The 14,091-nt window shown below is 38.9% G+C and overlaps 1 protein-coding gene across 1 annotated transcript in view; it reads right to left on the bottom strand.

Moving 5' to 3' along the window:
- The window catches only part of LOC114085467 (protein FAM13A-like), a 212,473-nt gene that overhangs the window by 58,910 nt on the left and 139,472 nt on the right, over positions 1 to 14,091 (bottom strand). The window contains exon 6 of the mRNA XM_071614026.1: positions 2,355 to 2,438. Within this exon, the coding sequence (XP_071470127.1) occupies positions 2,355 to 2,438 (84 nt within the window). The remainder of the gene's footprint in view (positions 1 to 2,354; positions 2,439 to 14,091) is intronic.

Here is a 14,091-nt window from a genome sequence, read left to right as displayed (position 1 = left end):
AGAAAAGCATGATAGAAAACTAAAATAATTTTACAGAAAAAAAGTTAAAGTATATTAAGATTTATAAGGAATGTTATTTTCACTTTATTTACTTATTTTATTTATTTTTGGTACTGGGGATTGAACTCAGGAGCACTCAACCACTGAGCCACATCTCTGGCCCTATTTTTATTTTATTTAGAGACAGGGTCTCACTGAGTTGCTTAGCACCTCAACATTGCTGAGGCTGACTTTAAACTGGCGGTCCTCCTGCCTCAGATTCCAGAGCTGCTGGGATTATAGGCATGTACCATGGTGCCAGGCTTTGGCTTGTTTTTAAAATAAGCTATGGCATAAATAAATAAAACACTAAGCAATGATTCAATACTTGATTTGCCTTTGAAAATATATCCACAATTTTTTTTGCAGCAAAGTGCGACTGAAATCATAAAACAGAATTCTTTTAAATTTTACCTAGACTCAAGAAAGTTTGAGGTACATTGCCGCAGTCTGGCTGGGCACGATTCAGGAGCCACTTGTCAAAAGAAACGAACTTTATTTTTAGAACCACACACGCGAAACAAAAAAGCTCCTCAGGAAAACCTTCAGAGCCCAACTTCCACCACCGGCTTCCCACAAGCCTCTCCCTCAACCCCAAGCCTCTCCACCTCCCACAATCCTCCTGCTCTTGAGGCCGATTGGCTGGGTTGCGTGGGCAGAGCCAAAAAAGTCCCCCAGTGAGCAGCTCCGTGGTCTGAAAGGGCAGGGAAACAGCCCAATGAGCATCACCGCAGAGGAGCCAATCAGCTAGATGTTGCTGGGGCCGCTGTGAGCCAATCATCAGCTGGCAGTCTGAAAGGGCGGGGAAACAGCTCAATGAGCATCACCGCAGAGGAGCCAATCAGCTAGAAGTTGCTGGGGCCGCTGTGAGCCAATCATCAGCTGGCAATCTGAAAGTTTGCTGGGGCCCCTTTGGCTGTGGCTCTCAACATCTCCCCCTCTTGGTTTAAACAACAAGCATGTGGCTTAGGGACCGTGCCTGCCTTAGGTTGTCCAATAGTACATATGGTCCTTACCCGTTATCCGATGAGCTGACCTCAAGGCGTCAGCCTCCTGTCTTAGGTTGGTACCATTGCAATTGGATCTTACCCGTCACTGACTACCGGTCCAGCATACAGCCACACCTGTGGATAGGTCTTTGTATGGGGGGGGGTGAGGTTCTTTGCCTCACCTCTGTTCGCCCCTAAATTTTAGCTGAATGACCATGACAAGCAGAAGGGAGGAAGATACACCAAGCCAATTGACGGCTCCTTTTGGAAAAATTGTACCACTGATGACGTCATCAGTAAAAATACCCCAACACTACCACAAGTCGCTGCACCAACAGATAGTTCACAATGCATACAGGTGAGTTCACAATGCATACAAGTGATACATAGTCCAGGCAAGTTCTGCAAGCAGTTCAGTGATGGCTCCTTTTGGAAAACTTGTACCACCGATGACACCATCAGCATAAATACCCCAACACTACCACAAGTCGCTGCACCAACTGCCAGCTGATGGTACAGTCTATCTTAGAATTGGGGGGAAAAAAGGTAACCTTATAAATGTCATAGTGGCCAGTTAGGAATATTATATATATCTAGTCAGTAGAAGTTTTACTCAAAAGGAAAGAGTAAAGATTAAGAAAATAAGTAGCTATATGACTTATATAATCACTTTTCTGAATAGACAAACAAATGATCAAATTCTCATGATATATTTTGGTTAAAGGATTTTTTTCTTTTTCATTGGCAAAACAATTAGGTGAGTTTTAAATTTTCCTTAATAGGAGAAACAAAATTTTATACATTTGGCCCTTTATTCCATCATATCTATGCTAGTTCTTTTTTGGTTATCTTATTCACATAAATACTTTCTATTAATCATGTGTTACTTTAATAACAATGAAAAATCAGTAAGGTTATTTCCATGTTAGGACAAAAAAAAAATGTACAGTTGAGCATTTTACTTTAATCTAAGGAAGAAAAATGCCTCTGATGTATTTCTGTCATGTTCAGAAGTACCCTGAGAAAGATCTTCACCCTTGACTATTTCCTCTGCTGGAGGCTGGAAACAATTCTGATTGAACAGAAAGAATGTTGCTGCTTGTAAAATAACAGGAGGTACCAATCATTTTTGGATGAATATAACCTTGATTAAATGCTCTAAATAAAAAGTATGTTTACACCACCAGCTCTCCCCTCCTCCACTTCATGCCACCAAAACCCCCTCAAAGGCTAAAAGAAGTATGAGCAGCAGACCTTGAAGATAGGAGAGCATAAAGGGCCATGCTGGAGGTTTCACCTGATGTATGGAGTATAGACTTTACTTACCCTGGCTCTTGGAGATGGTTTTGGCATATCTCTTTCTAGGTCTTTTGTTAAAAGGATGGGTAGAGAGTTCTTACAATTGGCCTCCTATAAAAGAAGTATAAAAAAATTAGAGAATAAAGACTGCTTACCCAGAAATTATGAGGTAGTCAAAACAATAATTAAGAGAGACAAGGCATTTCTACATTGAGTTGTTCACCTGAGCAACTCATGAGATTGCAGTGAGGTGCCAGGATGTTTCCTCTCTTCTGTGCCCCATAGAACAGTGAAGTGAGATAGGAGGTGACCAAGGTGTGGAACATACAGGACCTATACATTCAGAAGATCACTAAAATCATATCTGCACTGCCATGTCACTTTATCACATAAACACCTGCTATAGGCAGCTCACCTCTTCTTTTGAAAGATGATGAACTAATTTTCCAAGATATCAAGCAATAGAATTGCTCATGTTCTGACCCTTTATAGTCTTTATCTTAAAGAAATAACTTCAGATAATTTAGCAAACTACTATTGAATAGTGATAGGGAATCATACTAATGCCCTAACTGAGGAAAAACGTCTGAGTTCCCATTTCCAAAATTATTACACTTCTAAGTCCTTGGTTCAAAGCAAAATAATATTTACAAAACTAATGGCAGAAATTACAAGGAGGCAACTTAGATGGAGTTGGAGATATTTACACTTTATTACTATGTGATAAATTATAATAATCTTGTTTGTTTTGGTTTTCTAATAATGTAGAATCTCACTTCTGAGTCGCCATTAACTTGAGAAGTTTCCCATAGATGATTTTATTCTGTCTTCAAATTAAGGGATAGAAAAATATAAGGAATATTACAGACAATCAAGCTAAGGAGAAAGTGAGATTTCTTTCACTTGCTCCATAACCTTCACTCCTGTATTTCATGTCTTCCCCCATGCCTAAAATCTGATCATGCAAATTACAGAAGTTTTTAGGTTAATAATTATAAGTTTAAATAAAATTTAAGTCTACATAGTTAACAATGTTACTAAAATTTGCTGGCATTATTATCACTTATTTCTAAAGGGAATAATATGGAGTTAGTATAAAATATCCCTAAAGAAAGCAACAGTCCTGGGCTGGGGTTGTGGCTCAGAGGTAGAGCGCTTGCCTAACATGCGTGAGGCACTGAGTTGAATCCTCAACACCACATAAAAATAAAATAAAGATATTGTGTCCACTTGTAATTAAAAAATTTAAAAAAATAAAGAAAACAGCAATCCTACTTGCTACTAATGAACATTGAATCATCTGACGTATCAGGCTTTGTGCTAAAATCTTGGCATTCATGATGCCATCCTCCCCTGTCCACTAGTCCTGCAAGGTAAGCCCTACGGCCATCATCCCCCTTTTAAGGATAACATAATGAAGCCTACAGAGATAATTAAACTTGCTTATTGTCACAGAGGACTAAAAGATGGTTCTGTATAACTTTAAGGACTGAGTCCTTATCACCTTTGTATACTGCTTTTCATCTCTGTTATACTTAACATTTGAAACCACTAAATTGTGCAGCTATAGCATTTTAAAGCCAAAAGAGTTGTTTTTTTTTCAAAGTCAATTAGTCTACCCCCTAATTTTAGAGATGAGGGCTTAGATCTTGAAGTGAAATACCCATGATCACATAAGGGAGGATGAGCCTGGACCACAGGGCTGCGCACGGCACCTGTTCTCGGGTTTATGCTGGGGAACATTCCCAGACGCAGGGGGATCAGGAGCCTCTTCTCAGCCAGGGGTGCTGGCAGCACTCTCAGCTGCCTGTGGCCTCTATGTAAGGGCCCTTGGGACATTTCTGAGATCTCCAAATAAACGTACGTTCTGGTCCTACCATTTCCCACCAGGGACAACACCTGCTGGTGGTAAGTCGCTTACTGGAAATAGTGAATGAACCCATTCCCACTTCTGACTCACTGGAGAAGGATAAACTATATCCTGCATGACATTTCAGAGAGCCAAGTGTTTAACTGCATAATCTGTTGCGTAATTTTGACTACAGTTGGATAAAACAATTATGCCTAATCCTTGTGCCCCCTCTTTTAAACTACTGATATGTAAATGTTCGAATGTAAAGAGAAGAAACAAGGATGACTATTAAGGAATTTAGTAGGAGCGGCTAGCCTTTATTTAGGACAGTCTCAGTGTTTACAAATGTCTCTAATTCTTTCTTCCTTAGACATATGCTAGAAACAACAGTATTAATCCTGTTTTCCTTTTCTGTCCCTGTGAAATAATGAGCAGAAGGCTAACTTCCTAAAAGACTCTGACAGCATTTTCTCTAAGCTTTTATCTGAAAACATCACTCACTAGTTTATTTTTTATTTTGTGATTTTTAAATTCACACAACAAAGGCAAAGTGAAGTCTGAGAGAGAGAGAGCACTAAATTGGGAGTCATGATCTGGTTTCTTGCCAGCTATTGGAACTTAGACCACCATTTTAAGCCCTTGGGCTTCCCTTAGTTCAAAGATCTATTTAAAAAAAGGGGGGAGTGTAGGGGGAAGGGGATTGGTTTAGATGGACTCCCAGAATTCTGTCTAGTTCCAAATTTCAAGATTTTATAATTGTTCCAGGAAGAAGCAATGTTTCTTGATAAAAGTCAAACCACTACCTGTTCAGAATTGCACTCACAATCACCCCCAGAATGCCACTAAATACTGCGCCCCATCCATGCCGTAAGTAGCCAACCATGGCGCTTCAGAGCCGTAGGAAACAGGGGACATCTTCCCCAAAGGTCAGAGTTGCTTACTCATATTTTTGGAAAACTGTTAAATAATAGCTTAAGTAAATAATAGGTACCAATTTAATGCATTTAAAAATATATCATAGTGTGAAATATTTTAAAATGTTTAAGAAAGTGTACCTTTAAAAATATATGTGTGTACATTTGTACATGCAGGTATTTGTCTAAGACAACTGGAAACTTAGGTCCACACAAAATCTAGAACACGAATACTCAGAGTAGCATTATTTATAATAGCATAAAAGTGGCAGTAATTCAAATATCCGTCAACTGATGAATGGATAAACAAAATATGGCATAGCCACACAGTTGAATATCATTGTTATAAAAAGGAATGAAGTACTGATACATGCTAAAACACAGATTAACCTTGAAAACATTTTGCTAAGTAAAAGAAGTCAGATGTAGAAGGACACATATTGTGACCACTCATATGTCATGTCTAGAATAGGCAAATCTGTGGCGTCATAATACAGATTCTTGGTTCTGAGGGGCCAGGAGGAAGGGGAACTGCTAATGGGTCTGGTCCTTATGCTGTTTCTTTTTGGGGTGATAAAAATGTTCTGAAATTAGGTAATGTGATGGTTGCACAACTTTGTGAATATACTAAAAACCAGCAAAATGCACACTTTAAAAGGGTGAATTTTATGATTTGTGAATTATATCAAAGTCTTTTTACAAAGCCATTTAGGGCGAGTCCCCACTCTCCCAGAAAAAAAAGAAGAGACCTTAGGATTTGTGTTCAGACTTTTACCTTAAAAGTACTTCTTTGAAAAGGTTTGAAGGGGGATGTTTTGTGTTTCTAAGTGTTAAACTGTATGTGAGCACAAAAATTCATTCAATAAATATTAACTGAATCCTGTTATGGGCAGCATTCCAGTGCTGGGAACTGGAGAATGGATTGACAAATTGGACGTGAATCTCTCATATAAGATATTTACATTGATCTTAAACAAATGGCCTACTTACATGAGACTTTCAACTGAACTGATTACTCACCCTAATGACTTGTGTGTAACAACCACTTGCTTAAACCAACTGTGTCACAGTATCATAAAAACACCACTTAAAAATACAATAGGGAAGGAAAAATACCTTGTTTATCATGACTTTGCTGGCCTCACTATGCAACAATTCATGACATTGTAAAACAGAAAAGCACTCCCTGTTCCTCAGCCTGGCTTGCTACCCCCAGCTCTTTCCAGGCTTGCTGCATGTCTGTCCAGGCTCCCCTGATTCAACCAGAGAGGACTCACTTCCCAGGACTGTTAATCCCCACTGCTCTCCTTCCCACTCATTGCTTTCTATCCTCTACCCTTCCCCCCCCTCTTATAGCTTATAAATACATAATGTCAAATTACACTTACTGGTTTTAATTCTTTACTGTACAATTTATGTTAATCTGTGAGAAGACTTGATCAGTCTGGTCCATGAACATACCCACAGAGCCTAGGTTTAGCATATAGTAGGAGCATCACTGTTGACTAATGAGTAAACTGAATGAATGAATAAAGTTCCTTTTCTAATTTTCCACAACCCCCTCTGCATCCCTTCTGCATACATATATATATATATATGTAAATATATAAATATTTATATATATAAATTTACATACATATGTAAATATACAAATATATATAGCTGTAGTTGGACACAATGCCTTTATTTATTTATTTGCTTATTTATTTATTTATTTTTATTTTTTAGTTACAGGTGAACACAATGTCATTATTTTATTTATGTGTTGCTGAGGATCAAACCCAGTGCCTCACGCATGCTAGGTGAGCGCTCTATCTCCGAGCCACAACCCCAGCCCTATTTTATTTATTCTTATGTGGTGCTGAGGATTGAAACCAGTGCCTCACACATGCTAGGCAAGCACTCTACCACTGAGCTACAACCCCAGCCTCCTTCCTGCTTTTAATTCGCCTCTTAAGCTGCTTACATTTAAGGGTCATGCTTTCCCTTTTAACACCATTCATTCCCTTCCTCCAGTCTCTTAATCCTTGCCTTCCTCTCAAGGAAGTACAATCCTTGCTGAATCCAGAGATACACCCTCTCTGTGTGGGGAATGGAGCACCTGAAAGTAGCTGGGGGAAAATATTACAGGATTGACTGGCTTCATATTCAATTGATGACCATAAACCTTGAATGAGTCCTTTCTCATGCCCAGCAATTCCGCTCTACTTGACTTTCTCATCTCCCAGATAGTATTTTATATCCTGCCCCTTGCCTTTTCTGAAATCCGTCTCCTTTCATTCTCACTTCATACTTCTTTGGGAAAATAAAAGCATGACAGTAGAAACTATCATTGTCCCACCAACAAATCTACAAACCTACCTGCAATCATGCCATCCTCTCTGCTTTCTCTCCTGTCAAAGAGTCTGAATCTATAAGAGAGAAATTCCTTCCAAATGGTCCCTGGATCACTTTTCTTTTTACCTTTCCATGGGTTTTGTTCTTTCAATGATTCCCTTTCACTTCCTGTCCTCTAGATCATTAACCACAGCACACTGTGGAAACCTATCCCATGGTTAGCTTCTTTCATTGTTTATGAAACAACACTTCCTTAATCTCGTATGTCCCACTAGCTCTCATGCAAATTTGCTTCCCTTCACAGTTATCTTCACTCACTCTCCAGCTTCATCTTCATTCTTCAACAATAGCACCAAGTTGCTCAAGCCGATGCTCTAGGAATCTATCTCAATGCCTCCCTTCCTATACCTCCTACATTCAACACACCATCAAGTCCAGTGAGCATTACCTCCAAAATAAATTTAATCCATCCATTTCTATCACCCCAGTCATAACCATTGTTGTTCAACTAAATTACTTCAAACATCTTACCTTCTCCAAGCTTTGTACATGCACAAAGGATGGTGTCACTTGTCTGCCCTAAACATTCCAATGTCTTAGCACACCTAGAATAAAATCCAAACCTTTACCATGACCTACAGAGCCTATTTCTCTATCCTCATGTCATCTGACCCTCTCCTGCATGAGGCCTCAGCCACAATGGCCTTCTTTTCTGTTCTTCAAAAACTCCAAGTCCTCCCCTGCCTTCGGGCATTCATCCTTCTTACACCCTTTCCCTGGAATACCTTCCCAGTGATTCTTCAGCACTGCTGGTGCATTCTCATCTTTCATCTCCTGTCACCTCCTCAGAGTGGCCTTCTTTAACAATCCATCTAACATGGCTCCCTGTGCACATGTTCTTCTCTTAGCCTCTGCATTTTAATTGTAGTCCTCCTTTCAATTTGTATCTAATTTTATTCATTTTAATGTATTTTGCTTATTGTCTATCACCCCCCAATAGACTTTCAGTTCCATGAGGACAGAGAGTTCTAATCAATGTATCCCAGCATCCAGTAGGTATCTAATCAGTGTTGAATAAATAAACAAAACCATGCCCACTCTTTCATTTACCTTTTATTATTAATTTCCAACCAATAGAGAAATTTGGTGGAACCACTGGGATAATGGGAATCAGATAATATCATATATTCTTATTTTGAGGATAATATAATGATGGATGAGGGCAGGTGGAAAATAAGATAGGACAGGAAGGAGCTGTCAGAGAGCTGTGTCAGGTGTGCTGAGGTCAAACTCACAACAAACGATTGAGTCAGATTTGGTAGATGACAGAGAGGAATCCTGACATGATAACAAATTACGATGCTAACAAGGTCACAAGTTAGGGGGGATCCTGTCTGAAGTCTCCCATAGGAAAGAGCACTGCTGGCAGAATATGTCCCTCAAAATTCATGTGCTAGAAACTTAAATCCTGAGACAATAATGCTGACAGGTAGGCCCTTTAGATGTGGTCCTGTCAGGAGGGACCTAGTGAATGGATTAGTGCTGTTATCTCAGGAATGTGTTCCTGGTAAAAGGATGCATTCAGTCCCTCCCCTCTCCTCTTTCTGCCTCCTATCATGAGATGATGCAGCACAAAGGTGCTTGCCAGATGCCCCCTTCTTGATATTACCCTTCCAGCCTTCACAATGGAAAGAAGTAAATGTCTTTATAAATTACCCCACAGACTAAGACAGCACTACTCTGCACACAGCCAGGGTCAAATAAATGTGACTGACAGATTATATACCATTCTTTATAATCTCCAAGAGTCTCTTCTGCAATTCATCTACATGTACATAATGAATCTCAATTTGACTGAGTGAAAAAATAATTGCTTAAATTTGTAAAGAAACACAATATCTCTTTATACAAATGAAGGGAACATATTAAATCAAAAGAGCACCTTTTACATTTTTACTATGTATACTTCTGGGAAGAAGTCTGTAATTCTCTGGGTTGTACCAGGAAAGTTGAAATGGAAGGGTTAAGAAGATATAATTTTGAACCTAATACATTTACTTTATAAACGGCTACTCTAATACCCCACAGGCATAACCTCAATTGTCTTTAAGTGTATTGGAAATTTTCTACATAAACTGGCAACCAGTCAATTCCACTTAAAGAAAAAGGAAATGAGGATGGAATGTAAGATGGGGACTAAGCTATATCAGAGATTTATTGTCAAGCATTATTAAGCATTAGAGTTTGGACTCTCATTCTTGGTATTATCATCCAATACAATTTTCTCTTCCTTTAGCTCCTATATCACCTCCTCAGAGAGGCTGCCTCTAACACCCTCAACAGAAAAGACTTCCCTCCAAGCTAGGGAGAAAAAAGAAAAAGAAGATGGCTGGAGAGCTCATGAAAATCAGAGGGAAATTAGTCGTATGGAGGAAAGAGACCAGAAGGACGGAAAGGGAAACAATACCTGTCAAATTATATTATTATATCATGTGCATGTACATGTACAAAATATGTAACAACAGATCCCACTATTGGGTATAATTATAGTGCACCAATAAAAATATGGAAAAAGGAAAAAAAAGACTTCCCTATGTTACTCCCTTACCCACTTCTTTTAGTTCTGTCACAGTACTTACTGATTAAGAATAATTGAAGTGTCCTAGTGTTGCTCTGTGATTTTTATCTCTATTTCTAATGTCTGAGCTCTTCTTTGATAATCAAGTACACTCTGCATTCTTGGCTTCCCAGTCTTGACCTGGGGAACCTGTACGTCTCCTTCATCTGCACAGGGCTGAGTAATGACCTAATGTCATAAGCCCACAAGTGAGACCCTGAGACCGGGTCTTTCCATTTGCTTTTCTCTCTGCTTGGATGCCCTCATTCCAGACATGCTCCATCATGTCATTTAGCTCTCTACTCAATGACCACCTTCGAGGGGCCTGCCTTCATTTCTCTCTGTAAAGTAGTGTCTCTAAGCCAGATCCTTTCTATCCCCTACCACACATCATATAGCATTAATGTCAAGTCCCAGTCATGGTTTAATAAATTTTTAGTCCTTTAATCCATGTGTTCAACACAGAACACTTGTTACTTATATACTTGTCCCATAACCCATGCTAGGGCTTAGATGCTTAAAGAACTCTTCAGCCTGTTCTGTCCCTTTACAGTGTCAAGGTGAACAACTAATGCTTTTGTGAGTATAGCATCCATTCTCCCTTCTTTGAAGGAATATTTAGTTTTAGCAAACCACTCTGGGATATAGTGTTTAATCAAAATATATCTCTGATCAACAGTTGGCCATGTCTCCCAAGAACTTCCAAGTATCCATTGGATTCTCATTCACTATAATTTCAATCAGAAATGTGAACACTTGCAAACTAAGACTAGCTGAAGCCAACTTATCCAATGGCAGTTCCTTAAAGTGACTTTTGCTCTTATAACCTGGTGGCTAGAACCCTGGGACATCCTTTTGGATGTCTAGTTGGTCAGCTTTTCCTTCTATTCCCATGTCCTTCTGCAAAATTCCTTTATTTTTTTCTATGCTTTCTTTTCCTCAGTCTGATTTTAGCCAGAGGGTATTTTGTTGTTGTTGCTTTAAAACCAAAATACTTTACATTATACAAGTATTTATCATAGTGTCTTTTATAGTATGGATACTCAATAGAAAATTGTGAATTTGAATTCTAGAGTAATGATGATGATCATTTAAAAAATTAAAACCATTGGCTCTCACTTATATAGTAGTTAAAATGTGCATGATATTCTTCTACATGCCCACTACACATTTACTCACTTGGTCCTCACAGTAACCTATGAATTACATGCTTTTACTATCTTCATTTCATATATAAGGAAACTGAGGTACAGAAAATGTAAGCACTTTTTCCAAAATCATACACTTAATAAGTGGTGGTGCTGGCATTTGAAGCCAGGCCATCTCCAGAGCTCTGCTCTAACCCAAACACAGAACTTTCTCTACAAGAATCCTTTAGATTTAATAAGATCAGGAAATATTGCAGGTAGGCAACCCAAAAAGTAAACTAAAGCAGCTTACTAAAGTAAATCCTAAATAATACTCACAAAACTTAACAACATTTTACTTTAAAACTATTATATGTCCATTTACATCCTAGTCTTTTGATGTGATCATTTGTTTGGGAAGAACCCTTAGTTTGGAATTCCACACCTTTCTTGTATAAACCACAACCATAATGTATCACTTATATGAAGTTAAAAGATAAAGCCTTTATTCATTATTGAGTCTACCAAAGTATTTGATTAAGCTTTTGAAACAGAGGACACCTTGTGTGCATCACACCATTTCTTCATGTTCTCGCTCTAGGTGCCAGGAGGTTTGGTCTCCCTTCCAGTTCGTTTGGCAGTGTATTGATAGGTGACAAACAGATATGAGCAGTGGGAATGTGAAGTTAAGGAGATAACTATATGAACTAGGCCCACTGTGTTGAACCCCATATGCTCTCCTTTGCAAAGCAATTTACCATCAGCCTTGCCTGGCTCAAATCAATAGGATAAGCTACATCTCTCAGCTTGTCATCTGCAGGAGAAATGCAGACCTGAATGTTGATAAGAAGAACACAGGTCACCCTGAAGGGAGGTACTTTTTGACAGACCAGATCCCAGAACTCAGGGAGATAAGGATAATTCTCCCTACCATATAATTTGTGAGAACAAGTTCCAGTTAGACGTGGTCAGCATGGGCCAAAAGTGATCCAGAGTTGCCTTGGATTTTTACCATATGCAGTAGGGACTTAAAAGTCTGATGCATGCCTGCTGTCAGTCATATGTCAAGAGGTAGGCCTGGTAGGATTCTTTGAAAACTTCTCTGGTACCCCCAATAAAACTGGAGGGCAGACATCAATGTTTATAGCAGCTCAATTCACAATAGCCACACTATGGAACCAATCTAGGTACCCTTCAACAGATGAATGGATAACGAAATTGTGGTACACATACACGATCGAATATTACTCAGCCTTAAAGAAGAAAGAAATCATGGTATTTGCTGGTAAATGGATGAAACTGGAGAGTATTATGCTAAGTGAAATAAGCCAACCCCAAAGAACCAAAGGCCAATGGTTTCTCTGATATGTGGATGCTAATTCACAATAAGGGGATGAAGGGATAGAGGTACTTTGAACTAGTCAGAGGGGAGTGAAAGGATGGGTGGGGGTATGGGAGCAGGAATAATAGTAGATTTAATCAGACATTATTACCCCATGTGCAAATATTATTACATGACCTGTGTAATAACTCTACATCCTGTACAACCAGAAGAATGAGAAGTTATACTCCATTCATGTATGATGTGTCATGTATAACTAATTAGAACAAATTAAAAAATTTAAAAAATTAAAAAAAAAAACCTGAAAGGCAGGAGGGACACAGCATCACTCTCCTTTCTGAGAGGACCCACTCTCTCCTTCAGGAGTGTCCCTTTTTCCTATTCCTCCTAATAAGCTCAGGCCTGCTCCTCTGAGCTACAGGTCTGATATCTTTTGGGCATGATCACAAGAACTGGTCACAGAGGACCTCTGCAGCTGCCTCAGCTCTGTGGCAGGCCTCTTCTCTGCAGCAGAATGACTGGATCTGCTCAATGAAAAAAGTGTTAATAAGCCATGTCTAAGACTGGCCATTGAAATATTCCATATTTTCTCATCTTCTTCTTTCTGTGGTGAGGCATCCTTGGAGGATGTCTGGTATGTGATGGAGTAGGCTGCTCAACCCCCTGAACTGCAGCGTGGGTGAGAAATAAACTCTGACTTTGTGATGCCACCAAGATTTCAGAGTCTGTTACGGAAAGTTGTATGAATTACCATGACAACATTTTCCTAGAAATGGCTATATTGTTGCATTCATGCTGCATTTGTTTAAATTATTTAAGTATCATTAAAAATAGTAACTGGCATAAACAAGTTTGAATACAAATACAAGTGACTCTTGGTTAGCATAAAGGAAAACTGGGAATGAGTAGGAGGAGCCTGTCAGTCACAAGTATTCAGAGTTGCTGTGGACAATAACCAGCATGTCTTAAAAAGTGTCTCAGCCCATTTTCCACTGCTATAACAAAATATTACAGACTGGGTAATTTATAAACAACAGAAGTTTATTTGTATCATGGTTTTGGAGACTCCAAAGTCCAAAAGCATGGCTAAAATGTGGTGAAGGCTTTCATCCTGCGTAGCAGCACCACAGGAGGGCAAGTGAGCACAAGTGACACACAGACAGGAAATCAGGCTGAATGTCATCCTTTTATCAGGAACCCACTCCTTCTACAACATACTCCAGAGATAAAGATGAAAGGGTAAACGTGCCTGTCGTGAAGGCAGAGATCTCATGACATTCACCTCTCACAGGTCCCTCCTTTTAACACTGTCATAATGGTAATTTATATTTCAATGTGAGTTTATTCAAATGATAGCAAAAGGGAATGTGCAGATATGATTAATCTGGGAAAATAGGTAGGTGGAAGTCTACAAAACAAACTTTTATTGTGTGTTAGAAATGTGAATAATTATTAATGCCCAGCATAGTTACTATAAATTTCATGAAGAGACTTTGAGTTTATTTTCATTTGGATAAACAGGGTACAATTTAATAAACATATAAATAACTAAAAAAAACAAAAACAAAAACAGAA

Source organism: Marmota flaviventris, chromosome 7 (genome assembly GCF_047511675.1).
Source record: "Marmota flaviventris isolate mMarFla1 chromosome 7, mMarFla1.hap1, whole genome shotgun sequence".
NCBI classification, from domain to species: Eukaryota; Metazoa; Chordata; class Mammalia; order Rodentia; family Sciuridae; genus Marmota; species Marmota flaviventris.
The sequence above is the reverse complement of the archived record's forward strand: the minus strand, read 5'-3'. Positions and strand labels throughout refer to the sequence as shown.